Consider the following 21,183-nt stretch of genomic DNA (forward strand, 5'->3'; position numbering starts at 1 on the left):
CTCCTCGCCTTGTGGCTCCTCCTGAACCACCTGCTCTTCTCCTGTGGGGGGGTGTGAGACAGCAAGGGTGAGCTCACACATGATCATCGCTCAACAAGTTGTGGGGAATAATGTGGCATGAACTCACCAAAGGTGGGAGCTCATGGAGTGTAAGGCTTATCAAAGGGAATGGTTAAAGCTGAGCATTGCTTTTAAGTAGTTGGTCAAAATTTTATTAGCAATTACTAAGTGTAAGTAAATACCAAACCTTAAATAAAGTAATAGAACAAATTAATAATAAACCCATGCATATGCAAATGACAAAATTGAATTTAGGTTCCATAAATTAATCATCAGAGAGTCCTGAGCTGCTCATGACCGTGAGCTCGGCTAGTATACCAGTTTTACACTCTGCAGAGGTTGTACCCTTTACCCACAAGTCATGCTACCCATCTGCCAAGGGGTCGCGAATCCCATACACCTCTACCTAGGAAGCGCGGCAGGGCAACACTACGAGGCCTTTACAAAGTTCTACTAGCTTCCGAAAACCCGCTACAGTTTATAGGAAGCTCCAATGCAGGGTTCTTGTCTGACCGCCATCGCAGCAAAATCAACCAAGGACCTCCCTACACTGACCACTCCCCTACTGCCCTTGCCCCTTTTGGGTAAGGTAGTCTTCCACTAGCTTTCCTAATTAGTCAGCCAAGGGCGTTCCATTAAACCCTTGTGGTGGCATGTGGTTCTCAAGTTAAGCTCTATGTTCCAATTAACATTAATGAACTTGACATGAACATAAATAGAATAACAAGAATAATTGGAACATAGATATAATAAATAATTATCCCAAAACCATGTAAAGCAATAGCAAACTACCCAAGTGATTCAGGGGTAAACAAGGTAATGAGATAAACAATCTAGGGTGACCTATTGGGTCCCATCAAAATTAACCTATGCATGGATAAATGATATTAAAGAACATTATTGGGTAAAAAGTGGTCAAGGGCACAACTTGCCTTCAATGAGCTCCTGCTCAGCTACTTCAACCTGCTGCTCACCAGGATTCTCGGTCACGGGCTCTTCTAATCGCCACAATACAAACAACCACAGTATATAGAGAAAATTAACATCACACCAAACATGTAAACAAAATACACAATAATAATCTACATATTAAAATAAAATCCTAGGAACGGGAATCATAATTTTTGGAGTTATAGATTTTAAGTTATGAATTTTCAAAGGTTTTATATGTTTAAAATGGATTAAGTGAGAGATTAAATTTCTTATTGTTTTCATGATAAAATAGAGGCTCTAAGTGGTAGAGAATAATATTACAAAATTTTAGAAACTGGAATGAAGTAATTTGGACTAAAAATGGATTTTCTATTGATTTATCAAGTTCTAGTAATTATTTTCATATTAAAAATCTGTTTCCTATTTCATTTATTTAATTTAAACGATATCTGGACTGGGCCTCATTTTCTGATAACAGCAGGGGGCCATGGGGTAAAATTACTAAGGCTCAGGGAACAGCGCATAGGACGACGGGTTGAATAATAAAGATCCTAGGGTCTCTTATGCTAAACTGCCTCAGCGAAAGGGTATGAAGTGTTAACGGCCGCATGATCGCAAATGGACGCTGCAGATTAGATCTAACCTAAACCGAAATGGTACACCACGGTAGCCGCAGGATCACGCATGAACGGTTCCAATTTAAAATACGTGAGCGCATCTGGGATCGCCCGATCGCAATCGGGCGCGCCATGGCCCGATCAATCCCGACCGTCGATTGTTCGATCCACGGCCGACCAGCTTTCTCCCTCGCCCAGCACAGGTCACGGCGGCTCACCCCAGAGCCACGGTGGGAGTTCGTCGGCGTGCGCACGATTCTCTGCCCAAGCGTCCCCAACACTGAAATTGATTGGTACTACGCGACGAGGAGGACGAGGCGAGTCGATTGGATCGGTTTTTTACCGACGGAATGAGGCACAGGAGCTCAGCCACGGCGCTATGCGGGTCGGCGGGGAAGATCCGACTACGGCGAGAAATTCCCGCCCAGTCGATGTCGCACCCACCCAGTCTCTGCCCTGCGCGTGTTCCGTGCGACCACCCGAACGCCTAGGACGAGGCAATCGGAGCAGAGGGGCGTTGATGGCGCGGTTCAATGACGGCGGCGGTGGGCTATCGGTTTTCTCTCTGGTGGCGTTTGGATGGGGCGCAAAGGAAGGATGCTTCAGTGGAATGAGGAGAGGGAAGGGTTAGCCGAGAGTCTTATTCCGCCCAGCCAGGTAGTGGGCCGTTCACGGAAGCCGAGAACTCCGGCGACCATCAGCGGTGGGCGCGATCCACGCGGAGGGAGTCGTTACGCTCCTGACAACTGAGTCCCAGCGGCAGTGGTGCGGCGCGCGTGCGAGATTGCTGACGAGCGGGTCCCGCCCGTCAGTTGACGTGGAAGCCACGGGGTCCCCGTGCGCGCGGAGGATGGGCCAGTAGGGGGTTTCCACGGCCCAAGTGGTGTTTCTCTTTTTTTTTCTTTTTTTTTCTTTTGCTTTTGTTTTCTCCCTTTTTAGATTTAGATTTCAAATTTGAATCTATTTTTGTGGGAAGTTCAAACTCAGGTTAATTTTCTATATTTACATGGCAACATAAACTGAATTTTTGTTCATTTATATTTTTATCTTATACTGTTTATATAATGTTTTCTTCTCTTTTCCCCAATTCTAGGATTTTCCTTTGGAGTTTAAATTCCACTTTGGATTTTTAACATATTTCTTTTCTTTTGTATTATTTTATGTTGTCACAGAATGCACACAAAATCAAATCCCAACATTATGCATAATTTTTAGTGGCTTTTATGTTATTAATTATTTGTTTTTACCTAGGGTGTACACATGCGATGATGCACAAAGGTTGAACTCACATATAGTTAAAGAGAAATTATTTCTCCATTTGTATTATCTCTTCCAATTTACAAATTGGGTATTACAAATCCTATCCCCCTTAAAAATAATCTCGTCCTCGAGATTTAGGAAGATCTAGGGAAAAAGGTGGGGAAGATGATCTATGTGAAGTTCTTCTTCTCTTTCCCATGTTGCTTCATCTTCGCCATGGTGACTCAATTGTACTTTGCACATCTTTATCACCTTATTTTTTGTAACTCGAGTCAAAGTATCAAGAATCTTGATCGGATACTCTGTGTAAGTCAAGTCACCCTGAACACTAAGCTCTTCCATTGGTAACTGTTCCTCGGGGACACGGAGACACTTCTTCAGTTGAGATACGTGAAACACGTTATGCACATCCGATAGACTAGCAGGTAACTCGAGTTGATATGCCATCTCCCCAACTCTTCTAAAGATCAAGAATGGTCCAATGTAGCGAGGGGACAATTTGCCCTTGACTTTGAATCTCCTCATTCCACGAAGTGGTGACACCTTGAGATACACATAATCTCCTTCCTCAAATTCCAGTGGTCTTCGTCTATTATCAGCATAACTCTTTTGCCTGGTTTGAGTCACCCTCAAATTCTCTCGAATTAGACGAACTTGTTCTTCTGCTTCTTGAATCACTTTAGGCCCAAAGAACTGTCTTTCTCCCATCTGGTCCCAATACAAAGGAGTCCTGCACTTCCTCCCATATAAAGCTTCAAAAGGTGACATTTTCAGACTGGCTTGATAGCTATTATTATATGAGAACTCAGCATAAGGTAGACTCTTATCCCAACTTCCTCCATGCTGAAGGGCACAAGCTCTCAACATATCCTCCAGTACTTGATTAGTCCGTTCAGTCTATCCATCAGTCTGGGGGTGATAGGTTGTACTAAAATTCAACTTGGTATTCATGTTCTCATGAAAGCTTCTCCAAAATCGTGAGGTAAACTGTGAACCTCGATCAGACACAATCTTCTTTGGTACTCCATGTAAACACACAATTCGAGCCATATATAACTCTGCCAGTTGAGAACCTTTATAAGTAGTCTTTACAGGAATGAAAGTGAGCCACTTTAGTCAATCTATCCACAATCACCCATATAGCATCATATCCTTTCTGGGTGCGAGGCAATCCTGTAATGAAATCCATACCAATCTCTTCCCACTTCCACTCAAGAATCTTCAGTGGGTGAAGTAGTCCAGCTGGCCTCTGGTGTTCAGCCTTAACTCTTTGGCATACATCGCACAGCCACATGTGCAGCCACATCTCTCTTCAATCCATACCACCAATATTTCCGCTTCAAATCCTAATACATCTTAGTACTACCAGGATGAATAGAGTAATCCGAATCATGGGCCTCCTTTAAAATAGTCTCACGAAGGCTTTCAATATCAGGAACACATATCTTGTTCTTGAACCACACAGTGCCCTGCTCATCATCCGTGAATTCCGGACCTCGACCTTCAGTAATCAGATCCCTAATCTCTTGTATCTTAGCATCACCAATTTGTCCTTCTGTGGATTTCTTGCTCCAAGGTAGGTTCCACATCAATAGTAACTCCTTCAGTGTGAGCAACTATCCCCAGGTTAAGTCTCCTGAAATCCTCAACAATCTCATCGGGTAGCTGGGAAACAATAGCTGAATGAACATGCTCCTTTCGACTCAAGGCATCTGCAACCAAATTTGCCTTGCCCGGGTGATAGTGAATCTCCAAATCATAATCCTTAATAAGCTCCAACCAACGGCGTTGCCTAAGGTTGAGATCCTTCTGAGTGAATATATACTTTAAACTCTTATGATCCGTGTACACTTGACACTTGGTTCCCATGACATAATGTCTCCATATCTTAAGCGCATGCACAACGGCTGCCAATTCTAAGTCATGAGTGGGGTAGTTCAATTCATGTTTCCGTAGCTGACGAGAAGCATAGGCAATCACATGTCCTTCTTGCATGAGCACACATCCTAAGCCTTGGCCACATGCATCACAATAAATATCAAATCCTTTTTGTAGGTCTGGCATAATCAATACTGGTGGTGACATCAATCTCTTCTTCAATTGATCAAAACTATCTTGGCACTTCTTGTCCCACTTAAATTCTCTTCCTTTCTCCAGAAGCGAAGTCATAGGCTTAGCAATCTTAGAAAATTCTTCAATAAATCTCCGATAATATCATGCAAGTCCCAAGAAACTCCGGATCTCCGTAACTGTAGTGGGTACTCTCCACTCCATTATCTCCTTAACCTTAGCAGGATCCACTAATATTCCTCCATTAGAAATAATATGACCAAGAAATGGCACCTCGCCAATCCAAAACTCGCATTTGCTAAACTTGGCGTAGAGTTCATTATCTCGTAGCTTCTGTAGCACCAATCTCAGATGTTCCTCATGATCACTTTCACTCTTAGAATAGATAAGAATATCGTCGATGAAAACCACGACGAATCTATCCAAATACTCCATAAACACCTTATGCAACAAATCCATAAAATAAGCTAGTGCATTAGTCAGTCCAAATGACAAATCCGTGAACTCATATAATCCATATCGAGTCGAGAAAGCTGTCTTGGGGATATCCAATGGTCTAATCTTCATTTGATGGTAACCCGATCTGAGGTCAATCTTAGAGAACACCCTAACACCTCTCATCTTACCAAATAAATTCTCAATGCGGGGCAACGAATACTTGTTCTTCATGATAACATCATTAAGGGACCTATAATCCACACACATCTTTTGCGATCCATCTTTCTTCTGTACAAATAGTATTGGTGCTCCACAAGGTGAAGAATTCGAACGAATGTACCCAGCCTCTTGTAGTTCCGTTAATTGCTTCTTAGGTTCCTTTAGTTCTTCTACGGACATCCTATATGGTCGTTTAGAAATAAGAGCAGTCCCAGGTAAGGGATCAATGACATACTCAACTTCCCTATCTGGTGGCATCTCTGGTAACTCTTCTGGGAAGACATCCGGAAAATCCCTAACCACACGGATGTTGACACCAACAAACTTCCCATCTACTAAGAATGCCACTAGTCTGGTGGCGGTAGTTACTGCAATTCCAACTTCAAATCTTTCTCTTTTGGAACTGGTGAGTTCTATGGTTCCTTTAGCATAGTGTATAAACTGCCTTTGCCTTTCTTAACCATGACATACCAAGGATCACGTCTATAGTGCTCTCTTCTAACACTATAGGGGTAGCCCATCTGGGTTAGAAACACAGGGTAAGGAAGGAAGAATTGTAGACAAGGCGAGTAATTACGAGAAATGTTACTGCGGGGGATTTATTAGCTAAGTAGATTAGTGTGTTATCCACTAAAGCTAATACATTACCTTATGATGGTACATGCTAAGATGCCCGTCTATACTATTTCAATCAATCAAAGAAGCAAATCAGACATTGATCATCAGAACAATCAACCAACATTTTTAAAGAAAATAGTTTTAAATTTTGTCTTGGGTTCCCTATCTCTTAAAAAGATCATAGTGGTAGGATTCCAAGGTGTGAAATCCATCTTGTCTTAGAGTAGAAAAGATAAGATTAACCAGAGTAGAGTAGCAGAAGGTGAGACAAGATCAAGATGAGATAAGTATAGAATGAGTCAGAGTAAGGTAAGTAAGTGAGGGTTGTCCATTTCTATCTAGGTTTCGTCCTACAGTCAACATTTCCTCTGATACCACTTCTGTCACACCCGACTTTAAGGAACAAAGCCAGGTGCATCTCATACATGCGCCAAGAAGACAACTATATAATAACAGAGTGTATAGAGATAAATGTCACAATAATCAGAGTATTTATTACATAGAGGAAGACTTATTACAAAATAAAATAATAAATATAAAACGAACTAAGGACCGTTGGCGCCAATGTCAACTGAGAAACGCCACCTAGATCAGATCATACTCCTCGCCTTGTGGCTCCTCCTGAACCACCTGCTCTTCTCCTGTGGGGGGGTGTGAGACAGCAAGGGTGAGCTCACACATGATCATCGCTCAATAAGTTGTGGGGAATAATGTGGCATGAACTCACCAAAGGTGGGAGCTCATGGAGTGTAAGGCTTATCAAAGGGAATGGTTAAAGCTGAGCATTGCTTTTAAGTAGTTGGTCAAAATTTTATTAGCAATTACTAAGTGTAAGTAAATACCAAACCTTAAATAAAGTAATAGAACAAATTAATAATAAACCCATGCATATGCAAATGACAAAATTGAATTTAGGTTCCATAAATTAATCATCAGAGAGTCCTGAGCTGCTCATGACCGTGAGCTCAGCTAGTATACCAGTTTTACACTCTGCAGAGGTTGTACCCTTTACCCACAAGTCATGCTACCCATCTGCCAAGGGGTCGCGAATCCCATACACCTCTACCTAGGAAGCGCGGCAGGGCAACACTACGAGGCCTTTACAAAGTTCCACTAGCTTCTGAAAACCCGCTACAGTTTATAGGAAGCTCCAATGCAGGGTTCTTGTCTGACCGCCATCGCAGCAAAATCAACCAAGGACCTCCCTACACTGACCACTCCCCTACTGCCCTTGCCCCTTTCGGGTAAGGTAGTCTTCCACTAGCTTTCCTAATTAGTCAGCCAAGGGCGTTCCATTAAACCCTTGTGGTGGCACGTGGTTCTCAAGTTAAGCTCTATGTTCCAATTAACATTAATGAACTTGACATGAACATAAATAGAATAACAAGAATAATTGGAACATAGATATAATAAATAATTATTCCAAAACCATGTAAAGCAATAGCAAACTACCCAAGTGATTCAGGGGTAAACAAGGTAATGAGATAAACAATCTAGAGTGATCTATTGGGTCCCATCAAAATTAACCTATGCATGGATAAATGATATTAAAGAACATTATTGGGTAAAAAGTGGTCAAGGGCACAACTTGCCTTCAATGAGCTCCTGCTCAGCTAATTCAACCTGCTGCTCACCAGGATTCTCGGTCACGGGCTCTTCTACTCGCCACAATACAAACAACCACAGTATATAGAGAAAATTAACATCACACCAAACATGTAAACAAAATACACAATAATAATCTACATATTAAAATAAAATCCTAGGAACGGGAATCATAATTTTTGGAGTTATAGATTTTAAGTTATAAATTTTCAAAGGTTTTATATGTTTAAAATGGATTAAGTGAGAGATTAAATTTCTTATTGTTTTCATGATAAAATAGAGGCTCTAAGTGGTAGAGAATAATATTACAAAATTTTAGAAACTAGAATGAAGTAATTTGGACTAAAAATGGATTTTCTATTGATTTATCAAGTTCTAGTAATTATTTTCATATTAAAAATCCGTTTCCTATTTCATTTATTTAATTTAAACGATATCTGGACTGGGCCTCATTTTCTGATAACAGCAGGGGGCCACGGGGTAAAATTACTAAGGCTCAGGGAACAGCGCATAGGACGGCGGGTTGAATAATAAAGATCTTAGGGTCTCTTATGCTAAACTGCCTCAGCGAAGGGGTATGAAGTGTTAACGGCCGCATGATCGCAAATGGACGCTGCAGATTAGATCTAACCTAAACCGAAATGGTACACCACGGTAGCCGCAGGATCACGCATGAACGGTTCCGATTTAAAATACGTGAGCGCATCTGGGATCGCCCGATCGCAATCGGACGCGCCATGGCCCGATCAATCCCGACTGTCGATTGTTCGATCCACGGCCAACCAGCTTTCTCCCTCGCCCAGCACAGGTCACGGCGGCTCACCCCAGAGCCACGGTGGGAGTTCATCGGCGTGCGCACGATTCTCCGCCCAAGCGTCCCCAACACTGAAATTGATTGGTACTACGCGACGAGGAGGACGAGGCGAGTCGATTGGATGGGTTTCTTACCGACGGAATGAGGCACAGGAGCTCGGCCACGGCGCTATGCGGGTCGGCGGGGAAGATCCGACTACGGCGAGAAATTCCCGCCCAGTCGATGTCGCGCCCACCCAGTCTCTGCCCTGCGCGTGTTCCGTGCGACCACCCGAACGCCCAGGACAAGGCAATCGGAGCAGAGGGGCGTTGATGGCGCGGTTCAATGACGGCGGCGGTGGGCTATCGGTTTTCTCTCTGGTGGCATTTGGATGGGGCGCAAAGGAAGGATGCTTCAGTGGAATGAGGAGAGGGAAGGGTTAGCCGAGAGTCTTATTCCGCCCAGCTAGGTAGTGGGCCGTTCACGGAAGCCGAGAACTCCGGTGACCATCAGCGGTGGGCGCGATCCGCGCGGAGGGAGTCGTTACGCTCCTGACAACTGAGTCCCAGCGGCAGTGGTGCGGCGCGCGTGCGAGATTGCTGACGAGCGGGTCCCGCCCGTCAGTGGACGTGGAAGCCACGGGGTCCCCGTGCGCGCGGAGGATGGGCCAGTAGGGGGTTTCCACGGCCCAAGTGGTGTTTCTCTTTTTTTTTCTTTTTTTTCTTTTGCTTTTGTTTTCTCCCTTTTTAGATTTAGATTTCAAATTTGAATCTATTTTTGTGGGAAGTTCAAACTCAGGTTAATTTTCTATATTTACATGGCAACATAAACTGAATTTTTGTTCATTTATATTTTTATCTTATATTGTTTATATAGTGTTTTCTTCTCTTTTCCCCAATTCTAGGATTTTCCTTTGGAATTTAAATTCCACTTTGGATTTTTAACATATTTCTTTTCTTTTGTATTATTTTATGTTGTCACAGAATGCACACAAAATCAAATCCCAACATTATGCATAATTTTTAGTGGCTTTTATGTTATTAATTATTTGTTTTGACCTAGGGTGTACACATGCGATGATGCACAAAGGTTGAACTCACATATAGTTAAAGAGAAATTATTTCTCCATTTGTATTATCTCTTACAATTTACAAATTGGGTATTACATTAGAGCAACAGAATGCGGGGCTCTCTCGACCACTATGGTGCATGGGGCTAGGAGAATTTTGATGTGCACGAGACTGGTGTGTAGCATAGCAACGGTGGCACATATGGTGCTCCATCAATGACATCCATAGTAATATAATCATGATTGGATCCAGCAAGGAAGCGTCCCTACTGTTAGAGGAGTCTTGTTGGTAGAATGTTTTAGATACCGATATTGTTGTCGATTAATGAGTAGTGAAATGTATGGGCATAACCATCTCATTGTTGCTTATCCACAACACCTCCAAAATCTAGCAAGGATGCCCCTGGTTGAAAATCGATAATGTTTGTCTTTTGTATAATAGTTTTAAAATCTATTATTATATAACAATAACGCGCACGCGCACACACATATGCTAGTATTTAGTAATCCTCTATATGCAAAATAATTATTTTATAATCATCATAGGATTTAGTAGCCCTTATGCAAACAGGGTGGATGAATCTTCCCGAAATTCTACATGGTTTTCATCTACCTTTATAGGGTTTAGGACTACCCGCTATGAGAAACTATAATACTTCTGCATTATCATGATTGAACCATCAAAGTCGGGCACAAACAAACATACAAAATTGCGTACAAAAGATAATTTATTTCAAACAATAGGTACATATAATAATACGATGAAATGATGCTTATTTAATCATTCGTGATACTAGGAGCATGTTCTTCTCGTACTTATATATATGTCTTAATTTCTTACCTCATGATCAAATAACTCGTCTATATATATGTACGACACTCACAAACTAGTTCAGAACTAAGATAGTTTTTTATCTAAAATTACTTACAATAGGAAAACAAAGAACGAGGTCGATATATGTCTTAGTAGGGATCTTGAATTTTCCGAGGATGACCCGTTGCACCAATGGTCTCATCAAGCTTGTTGCTGCTTTCATAGGGCCCGAGTCCAAAATGAATGTTCGGAAAATGTGCCCACTGAAATGGAAAACAAAATCAATATGGATGCATTGGGTGCATTTTATACATTGTTTTTAAGAAATTCATATATGTTCTTGTTTTTCTTAACTAACTCTTTGAAGAAAGGAAATTAATACAAACAATGATGATTTGAACAAATTTTGTTGGATAACAAAATGTGTTCTTACCAAGTAGTTTGTATATGGTATCTAGATTGTACAATATGTTTATGGTATAAATTAATATAGTTCAGGAAATCATGGTATGAGAGTATCAAGGAGTTATAGATGAACAATTAATCAACAAAGCAATGTTTGGTAAGTATTTTGTGATTATCAAAAAACATTGTTCACATTTTTAAAAAAGTTTGAGATAAATGAGATTAATTTTAAGACATCTTTATTAATAAAGTTCAATATCAATTTCCTTGCATTTTTTTCCATCTAATTTATTTTCATGGGATAATTATCCTGAGTATAGGACAACACTTGTTCTATGTAAACCATGTACTTATTCTTTGCTGCAGTGCTGAAAGCTTCCCTATGGCTTATGTCCGGGTTGTTTGCTTTAATCCTTCGTATCTCTTCCCTAAGACAATGCATGCACCATTTCAATATTAGTTTATATAAAACTACATTGTTTATACCTAGACATAAACCATACTACAACATACGTACACCCTTCATTCCAAAATATATATTGTTTTAGTTTTGTCCTAACTCAAAGATTCTCTAACTTTGATCAAATTTATAAAAAAATCGCACAATCATCTATAGTATCAAACAAATTTCACTAGATACATCATATAATATATTTTCATAAAACGATATCCATTAGTAACAGCATGGAATGTATTTTAATAGTGCATTTGTTTGATTGTAGATGCTAACATACTTTTTTCATAAATCTGGTTAATGTTAAATAAGTTTGACTTAAACAAAACTAAAATGGCGGTCTACAATTTAAATTTGAGAGAATGTAAAATAGAAATGAACTTAGACTTAGTCCAACTCACTTAATAAATCTGTTATATGCTGAAGGAACACGCTGCCTCTTCTCTGGAGCTGTTGTTTATTACAAAGACCAGACACATGAAGTTATTAGGACATACACACCATAGATATACATATTTTACAAAATCCTCTTTGCTGAAAACACTCTTGTATGGATGAATTATAGTTAATATACAATTGCAAAGTGTACTGTGAAGGCCACATGAAACCCCATCATGAACACCTCACACACCAACCAACAAGGGAGATTCTGAACATTTGGGAAAACCGTTCGGTTTATATTTAAAAACGGTTTCAGAATTAGAAGAGCTAGCATGAAGCAATGAAGTATACATATGAATTTGGAATATTTATTAGCTAGTCTTATTTTTAGAGAATACTATAAGCACACATTTATCTATGTTTGGTTTACTCACTTTTGGAAACTATATGAATTTTACCCAACACTTCATAATAGGGTTACTAAACTTCATCGTATTAATTTTACTCGCAAGAAAATTCAATTTTGCAGTGTATTTTCATATTTTAAGTTGTATTTTCAACATTAAGAGTAGAAACAAAGCAAAAAAAACATGAGCACATGCATAGTACACAAGGAACTTCAAGGTGATGATGGTATATATACATGACCTTTTACCTCTGCTTTTTGTCAAAAACAAGACGTAAATGAGAGATGAATTATTTGCAAGAAATAATTTATAGTCAAATATAATATTAAAAGGAATCATTCTTAGCTTTTGCAACCACATCATTATTTCTCTGAAAAAAATCATATTGTGCTTAATAAGCCTTAGTTTAGTATCCCGTCCCAAATTAACATTCATTTTAGTTAATTAATAGATTCATATAATACTTGATATATGTACATGTTTTATATATGTGTCTAAATTCATTGTCATATATTTTAATATAGTTATAAAAACCAAGAGCTAAAACGAATAACATTTTGGAATGGAGGGAGTACTCAATACGGGCTCTTATTAATTCCTTTTGGATTCTTCACGCATGTGTTTATGCTGAAAAAAAGGTTTCTCATAAAACTTACTTCCACACATATATGATTCAATCTAGCTTACCACGGACGTGCAGCATATGATCCAGATCACCTTTTGCTGACAACATCGTTGGCATGCGGTATCTCGAAGACGAAGGTGGTGCTGCATACTCTGGATAGTTCTCAGTAAAGCTGAAATTTTGGACCTTGAAATGCTCCTGAAGCCAATTGACACAATATAATCATCATGTTATTATTGGTATATGTTCCATGCATGCACACTTTGGTAATCGACCCAAGTTCTTGGTGTGAGGAAGAACTGATGCATCTTGTTCAAATTAGCAGCATGCATGTGTGCAAGCTTTAAACTCTTTCATGCGAGATACAATGCAGTATAGTACAGTAAATAATGCATAACAAGCTAGTAACAGTACTCACACAGGTTGTTAGTAACGTTTGTCGACATGAATGCATGGTTACAGTTTTGAAGCAATATGACAAAAAACAAAAAAAAGGTTTATATTAGCTGCTCTGTTAGAAGAGAAGAGGTTTATTGTACGTGTTGTCCTTCATATTTCATGCGCAGATCATGCACTGCACGGCACGAATCAGTATATGATGTTGCTAGCAGCTATTAATTCATTGCAACCTGTGAGTAGTGATTCTGGACGACAGGGAGTGATTGGATGAGTCCTCTCAAGTTCACCGACAGCAGGCTAGTGCAGTGCCCACAACGGACTGTCACCATGTTCAGCATGCTGTGACCCGGGACACTCACCTGCATGCACACATTGATCATAAATTAAACGAGACACCAGTATTATTATTTGGTCTATTTATTATTGAAGAAATCCAGTATGCATTTGCTTACGGTACTTAAATTATCGCCGTGAAAGTGTATATATATATATATAGCATGAAAAGATGCACACCAGAAGCAAGGGGAAAAAAATCCTCTTTACATATAGTTTTTTGCAGAAGAACGAGGAGTAAAATAAAGATGCATATGCTCGAACGCCTTCTCTCTTTTCCTGCATGCATATGGCTGCCAGCGGAACTGTTTATTTGCTCCATGACTTTTATCAGGGCTCTGCTGCTGAACAAACACTGTTGGTGCACACCCAAACTGAACAAACAATAATGCAAAGGGCCTACTTTAATTTGTTTGATTCCTCACGCTGTCCTTTTTTTGTGCGCACAAACTCCCATGAGCTCCACAAACTCCCATATGGTATTAGCTAAACAAGTGAGAGAGTGTATGCCCTACAAATGATTGTGTGTACGTGCTCCATGAGGGGACGATGAGTTAAATCTGTCACACTTCATATATCTTGCACACACACACACATTGTGCGATGTGATGTGTGATCTGATTTGTAGAGAACTCATCACCGTACCCATTAGCGCGCGTGCAGCTATATATATAAATATATATTTTCTGCTCCATGTATGTATGCATGGTCCATCGTCTCTGACACAAACACAAAACGCTGAAAGAATATATTTAGGACAAAGTTTTGCAGACCAGAAAGACGCAAGGAGATAGTGACAATTCATGCAGAAGCCACTTTCGCACGGCGGGCTTGCAATGCAAAGATCGACCAGTAAACACCTCCTTTTTATCTTTGGCTAGTAGAGGGGGAGACGGCATTGGAGCTGGAGAAAAAGTACTGCCACTTCGTTCAGAGACTTCAGCGATGGCAAAGATCTCTTGCGAAAGATATGATGATCTCGCTCAAGCACCCCCCCCCCCCCCCCCCCCCCCCCCCCCTCTACTGCTTCCGCGACAATATATAGGACCCCTCCTTTTGCCCATTTTATCTAGCTTTTATGAAAATGAAAAAGGGAAGAGCTAGCCTCTAGCTAGAGGTTCTCTAAAGATGTGTTTGGTTGCGGGAGTAGGATAGTACTGTCTCAACTCAAACAAACTTATTTAAGTGATCGTTCTATTCCACCCCGTTCTATCATTACAACAAAACGCACACTAAATTTCTAGAGATCCGCCCACTGCTCATATAGCTATAGTATAAATATGTATCGACACTGCACAAGTAGATATGCATGCATAGCATCACAGCGATTGACTGACTGATCGATGTATATCATCTCTGCGACTCTAGCTACCTTTATCCTCGGCCTTTGGTATTTACTACGAGTTGCGATGAAATTAATGTGGAGAACGGAACACAAGGGTGGCCGGTGTGAAAGATTACAATAAGCCATTTAGTTTCACGCAACAAGGCTCAGCATGCACATGACCAATTGGATCTATATACTTCATTATGCCACTAGAGAAACGACCTTCCACTATCCGAAACGCGGTATTTAGCAAAGTTCTAAAACATTTGTCGATTATGAAAAGTCAGGCACTCGACAAAGTCAGTCGAGTGTCGCACTCGGCAAAACAAAACACTCGATAAAAAGGTGGTTTGCCGAGGCATATTCAGACACCTATTTTGCCTAGTGTTAGACACTCGCAAAACCTGTCACTCGGAAAAACGCCATAAGCAGCCGACGACAGCTCACGATTGTTAAGTCTGCCAAGTGTTTTAGGCTGGCACTCGGCAAAGGCACCAGTGCTACCTCCAGACACTCGGCAAAGGGTCAGCTTGGGAGTGCCTTTGTTGACACTCGACAAAGTGACTTTATTTTTTTCTTTTTCCTCCAACATTTTTCTATCATGTTCCTAGACACTACAACAGCTACAGTCATTTTCGGCGGCCAGAAGCCGCCGAAAATAAGCCAGTTCCCGCCGAAAATAAGCTATTTTCGGCGGCAAAAGGCTTATTTTCGGCGGCTTCTGGCCGCCAAAAAAAACTGGCCGAAAATAAGGCTTTACTTTCGGCGGCCAGGGCCTGGCCGCCGAAAATAGCTTATTTCCGGCGGCTGGCTTCCTGGCCGCCGAAAGTAAGCTATTTTCGGCGGCCAGGGAGCCGGCCGCCGAAAATAAAAAACTGCCGAAAATAAAACCCTTATTTTCGGCGGCCAGGGGGCCGCCGAAAATTACTAATTTCAGAGCAAAAAAAATTGAAAAAAACGAAAAATAACAGAATTTTATACAAAATTCATACAATCACAGAAATTCCAAACAATAACAGAAAATTCATACTTGAGTTCATAACATAAAACTTGAGTCCATACAAATATAAAGTCCACAAATAGTCCATACAAACATAAAGTCCACAAATAGTTCATTACAACACAGTGCGGCACAAAGCTAACTTAATCACACATTGGGGTCGTTGGAGTTGTGTCCACTACCTCCAGAAGCCAATAACTGGTCGACGAAGTCGTGTAACGGGTTTGGATCCTAAAAAAAAGATGACATTAATAACGGCTACAGTTACATGTATAACGACTATTCAAACAAATTGTTTCTCAAACTAACCTCTCCTGCATAAGCTCCCTCCCCTGCATAAGCTCCTCCTGGTGCTGGTATGACCGGTGGTGGCGTGTTGTGGCCCATGACCCCGGATCCCTACAAAATCAAGTTTAGTAAAGATTTGACAATTAGGTTGATACAAACGACAAGTCTTAACTAAATTGAATAACCTGAGGTGGAGGTGGAGGTGGCGGAGCATGTAATCCCCACTGAGGCATCGGCGGCTGAAATTGAGGGAAAACAAATGGTTGCTGCTGTGCCTGCTGTGGAAACCAAGACTGTTGCAAATATAATATATTAGTTATAGAACCAATATCGAGCGTGTTGAGAATAAATAAGACACTCACGTTCATTGCTTGTTGCGCCTGTGCGTTGTAAGCAGCCATGTAATCTGATTGCTGTTGGAGAAAAGCCATTTCGGCGGCATCTAAATAACAGCCGTCGAAAATAAGAAATAAAATACTAAAAAAAATTACCTCTCTCGATGCGGCGGCTCGACGACGGCGGTGGAATGGCGGGCCGACGGACGACCACTGCGGGGACGGACGGCGGCGGACGGCGGTGCGCGCAGCTTCCTTCGGCGGCGGCGGCGCGCAGGGCAGCAGAGCGCGGCGGCAGCGCGGGCGGCGGCGCGCGCGGCGGGGCGGGCGGCGGCGCGGGCGGCGGCGCGGGCGGCGGCGCGGGCGGCGGCGCGCGCGGCGGCGCGGGCGGCGGCGCGGGCGGCGGCGCGGGCGGCGGCGCGGCGGCGTGGGCAGAGACACGGCGCGGCGTCGGGTGAGAGAGAGAGCGCGGCGGCGTCGGGTGAGAGAGAGAGCGCGGAGAGAAAGAAGATAGGAGAAGGCCGACAGTTTTAAATTTCTCATTTTCGGCGGCCAGGTCAGAGGCCGCCGAAAATAGCCTTATTTTCGGCGGCTGGTGTCAGAGGCCGCCGAAAATAGCCTTATTTTCGGCGGCTGGTGTCAGAGGCCGCCGAAAATAGCACTACTTTCGGCGGTCGTGTCAGACCGCCGAAAATAACCCACTATTTTCGGCGGCCCCCCCTAGCCGCCGAAAATAACAGGGGCCGCCGAAAATGGTGTACAGTGCTGTTGTGAGAGTATATGGAACTATATGTTCAATTTTAGCACATTTCTATAAGTGTTTGATATATCTAGTAATTTTTTTTATTAAATTAAATGTATTCGAATAATTCAAATCTGAACTACAAGTCATTCGAATAATAGAAAAAATGAATGAAAAATGATACTCAATAACATGAATATGGAAAAATGGATATGCCTTGACACCTAGAAACTTGCTTTATCGAGTGCCAGAGCCAAGGCACTCAACAAAGTCACCACCTTTGCCGAGTGCGGCAGGCCATATCAATTTTTCTTGCACACTTATCGAGTATGGAAAAATGATACTCAATAACATGAAATATGGAAAAATGAATATGCCTTGGCACCTAGAAACTTGCTTTATCCCGTGCCGCCAAGGCACTCAGCAAAGTCGCCACCTTTTGCCGAGTGCGGCAGGCCATAGCACTCGACAATAAATCCGTTGCGTGGGCCATTTCAAACCTTGCTTTGCCGAGTGACACACCTAGATACTCGACAAATACTCCATACATGGCACATATTGTCATGACACCTTTTCTTTGCCGAGTATGTATTCAGCACTCGGCAAAGTCTTTACCGAGTGCCCGATAGAAAGCACTCGACAAAGAATCTTTCGCCGATGATTTTTTTACTAGATCTCTTTGCAGAGTGCGGCACTCGGTAAAACGTTTGTCGAGTGTCTGAGGCACTCGACAAAGAACACGTCTCCAGTAAGCATATCAGTCCTGGTTTGACTTTTTTAGGACTAATAAGAGCTGGACGTTGGAGGATCTTTAGTCCAACATTATCAAACGAGACTCAAGGGTCTTTTCTGGGTCAGTTTAAAAGAAAAACATATTATCCATATAGTTAAAATAAAGCTAAGCGCGAGACAATACATGAGGTTTGGGTTTGAGTCCTACGAATCGCACATACGAGAGACTTGTTCTAATTATTCCCGGTTGAGAAAATCCAGATCCCAACAAGGACTGAAGCCCATAATTTCTCTACTAGTATGCATGCTAGACGCAAACATAAATAGTACAAGAAGGAATCTGTACCCTTTGATGTATGGATTCCCTGTAACTACGGCGCGAGAAGTTAGAATGAATAAGCTAGCTAGAAAGGAAGAACTTCATGATGAATAATGAATAAGCTAGATGTAATATGTTGTTTTCTTTAACAACTGCAAACCTATAGGCAATGTTTACACTGAAATGGCGATGATGATGGGTTATCTATCACCGCCCCATCCATGATTCCATGAAGAGAGGTTGACCATGTGGATAAAGAACTATGAACACTAATTTAATGCACAAGAGAACAACGATAGAAAAAGGAAATTAATTGAAGAAAAACTAAGCATAAATTCTGTATAATTTGCAAGAACACCTCCTTAATTAGTTCTTTTGAGAACACGTACGTGAATAATGTTTTAGCATAGCGGAGTATTTTATTTTCCTTGTATTCATTGTCACTAAGGTTTGTGGAATATGATAAAATCTGTTTTAGCTTTTTAATAGGTTCATACAATAATTAATATATGTGTTTTGTATATGTGTCTAGATTCATCATCATTTATTTAAATATATAGACATAAAAATAAGAGTTAAAACGAATACTTATTTGAGACCGATGGAGTATATATAATCTACCGAGCAGAAACTTGGTAAACTAGGAAATCCAAAAAAGAAAATGTAAAAAAACCTCAGGGCCATGAAAAAAGCAAAACAAGTAAAAGAAAAATCATGAAGTAATGATTTGGATTTTTTGGGCGGCCAGGTCATCGGCAGTACACTATATATACATATTTTGTAATGATATGTTCGCTCTTCGTTTATTAATTATTCCACATCAACATTTTTTATCATTTTAAAACTCTTTCCAGCAAACCGTACTCAAACTTACGTAACAATATTTTTTTGGTTCCAATGAATAAAAACCTTACGTAACGGAATTTTTTTTGTTCCAATATATGAATAAAAAGTAGCAATGCTACGACGTAGTACAGATATTGGGCAATAATTAATACTCCCTCTGTTTCGTTTTACTTGTCGCTGGATAGTGCAAAATTAAACTATTCATCGACAACTAAAAAGAAACGGAGGGAGTATATATGTTATTATTATTAGTCAATAAAAAAGGCCTTTGTTTTAGTCAATATATCTCTTAGTATATTTATTAGGACACGACCTCGATTTATGTGAGATATGGTCTACATATTATATAGAAAAGCATAAAAGCTAAAGATCCACGCGGTACACACTAAATTTTTTTATCGTCTTAAAAATGGTTATTATTGCATGCACTCTCTGTTGCAGTTCGATCAAGAAGGTAACGAGTAAATCTATTGCCCTATGTCGTATACATGTATTGTGTTTCAAATATTAGCTGAAATAAGTTAACCACCGGCCGGATCGGACTCTGGTTATGCGAAAGAAGCTAGCTAGCGCGGTGCTGAAGAAGCTTTATATATGTACAAATATCACACATATACACCTGCAGGCAAACAAAGCTATATATACTTGAGATCTAATTAATATAAAGACCACCACTCATCAACGATGATGACGATAATTTCCCAGAAAAAAAGTACAGGAGGGCCTGCAGAAGGCGAGAATGCTTTGAGAACTTGCTGACTAGCTTCGTCTAAGACTGCTAGCTAATTAGTCATCTTGTTCCCAAGACTTAATTTGATGCAAGAACCATCCCCAATTTTCAATTTAGACCAAAAGCTCTGATGAAATGATCCAGAAGCTGATGAAATCCAGAAAGCGGAACAGCCAATTCGTACAAATTAAAACTAACTACTATACGACGACGATGCAGGCGCACGCAGCCAATCAACTATTTTTCATGCATCTTTCTGCTGTATATATATAGCTGCGCTTCAGTTCAGAGGCCGGCAACCAGGGAAAAAACCGATCGAGAGAGCCGGGGGAGAAAACGAGCTGAGGGGGGCAAACAGATCGAGAGGCTAGCTAGCTAGAGATCAGATCGGGGTTATATATATATTACCGCGAGAATTGTGTTGCAGAAGTTGCAGTGCACGTAGCATACATGCTCCGGCACCGGCGCGATCTGGGCCGCCGACGACATTCCTTCGCCTTGGGTGTGATACATACGCTCTGCCAATTAAACAAACTGATCGAGAAGAGAAGAAGGGACTAGCTACTAGCGGAAGCAAGCGGCCGGGGTGGCGATATACACAGCAGGCACCACCAAGCAAAGGACGACTAATCAGAGGGCCATCCAGATCGAGAGCTCAACTAGGATTGGACGACATATAGCTAGCTAGGGGTAGCAAACCAGCAGGTACAGCCTCTACATCAAGTCATCAACAACTTTGTAAATACAAAGACGATGTAAAGGTGAGAGGAGAGATTGACCTACTGATTTCTTGTGCGTCTCTCTCTCTCTCACTCTGTGTGTGAGGGAGAGAGAGGAGTAGTGGTTTTTTTTTTGTTCTGGCTCCTATTGTGAAGGGGGGCGCGGCGGGTTGATGTGGGTGCAAAACGCCACAATGAATTGCTGGGGCCTCGTTGCGTCTAAAAGGATTCTCTATGTCTGGCTACGCAGCAGCCAGATTCGAAACAATTGCCTTCCTCAGCTGGTCCAAAGAGTTTCTTTTTTACTTTGTCACCGTAGTCCATCAACCAGCAGAGCTAGCTCTTCCGCATGCGCAAGTAATTCTAATTGAAATAGACAAGTATTAGAACGTAATTCATGCATGGATACGTACAAGACAATGTAGCTAATTATATGTGAGTAATTTAATCCATGAGCTTGAACTTTGCTAAGCCCTCCCAACCAGATCACCCCCACACCCATATAACCTCCACTAGATCCATCAAACAAATTGCACACAAACTTAACACATTATAAAAAACGGTTCAGACCGCTAGATAATTCTCTCTCCCTTACTCACTCAAATTCAATAGACAATATTATTTGTACCATCCTTCACCCCTTCA

The 21,183-nt window shown here is 41.3% G+C and overlaps 1 protein-coding gene across 1 annotated transcript; it reads right to left on the minus strand.

The window, feature by feature from the left end:
* Positions 1–10,645: 10,645 nt before the first annotated feature.
* LOC103645531 (uncharacterized) lies at positions 10,646–20,712 on the minus strand. Its single transcript, XM_008668566.3, has 6 exons — positions 20,228–20,712; positions 13,398–13,526; positions 12,831–12,966; positions 11,757–11,805; positions 11,245–11,329; positions 10,646–10,759 (listed from the first exon to the last, which is right to left on the minus strand). Exons 1-6 carry the CDS (start codon positions 20,330–20,332, stop codon positions 10,646–10,648), a joined length of 618 nt encoding a protein of 205 aa, XP_008666788.2. The 5' UTR covers positions 20,333–20,712.
* Positions 20,713–21,183: the final 471 nt, after the last annotated feature.

The sequence above is a fragment of the Zea mays genome, chromosome 1, assembly GCF_902167145.1.
Source record: "Zea mays cultivar B73 chromosome 1, Zm-B73-REFERENCE-NAM-5.0, whole genome shotgun sequence".
NCBI classification, from domain to species: domain Eukaryota; kingdom Viridiplantae; phylum Streptophyta; class Magnoliopsida; order Poales; family Poaceae; genus Zea; species Zea mays.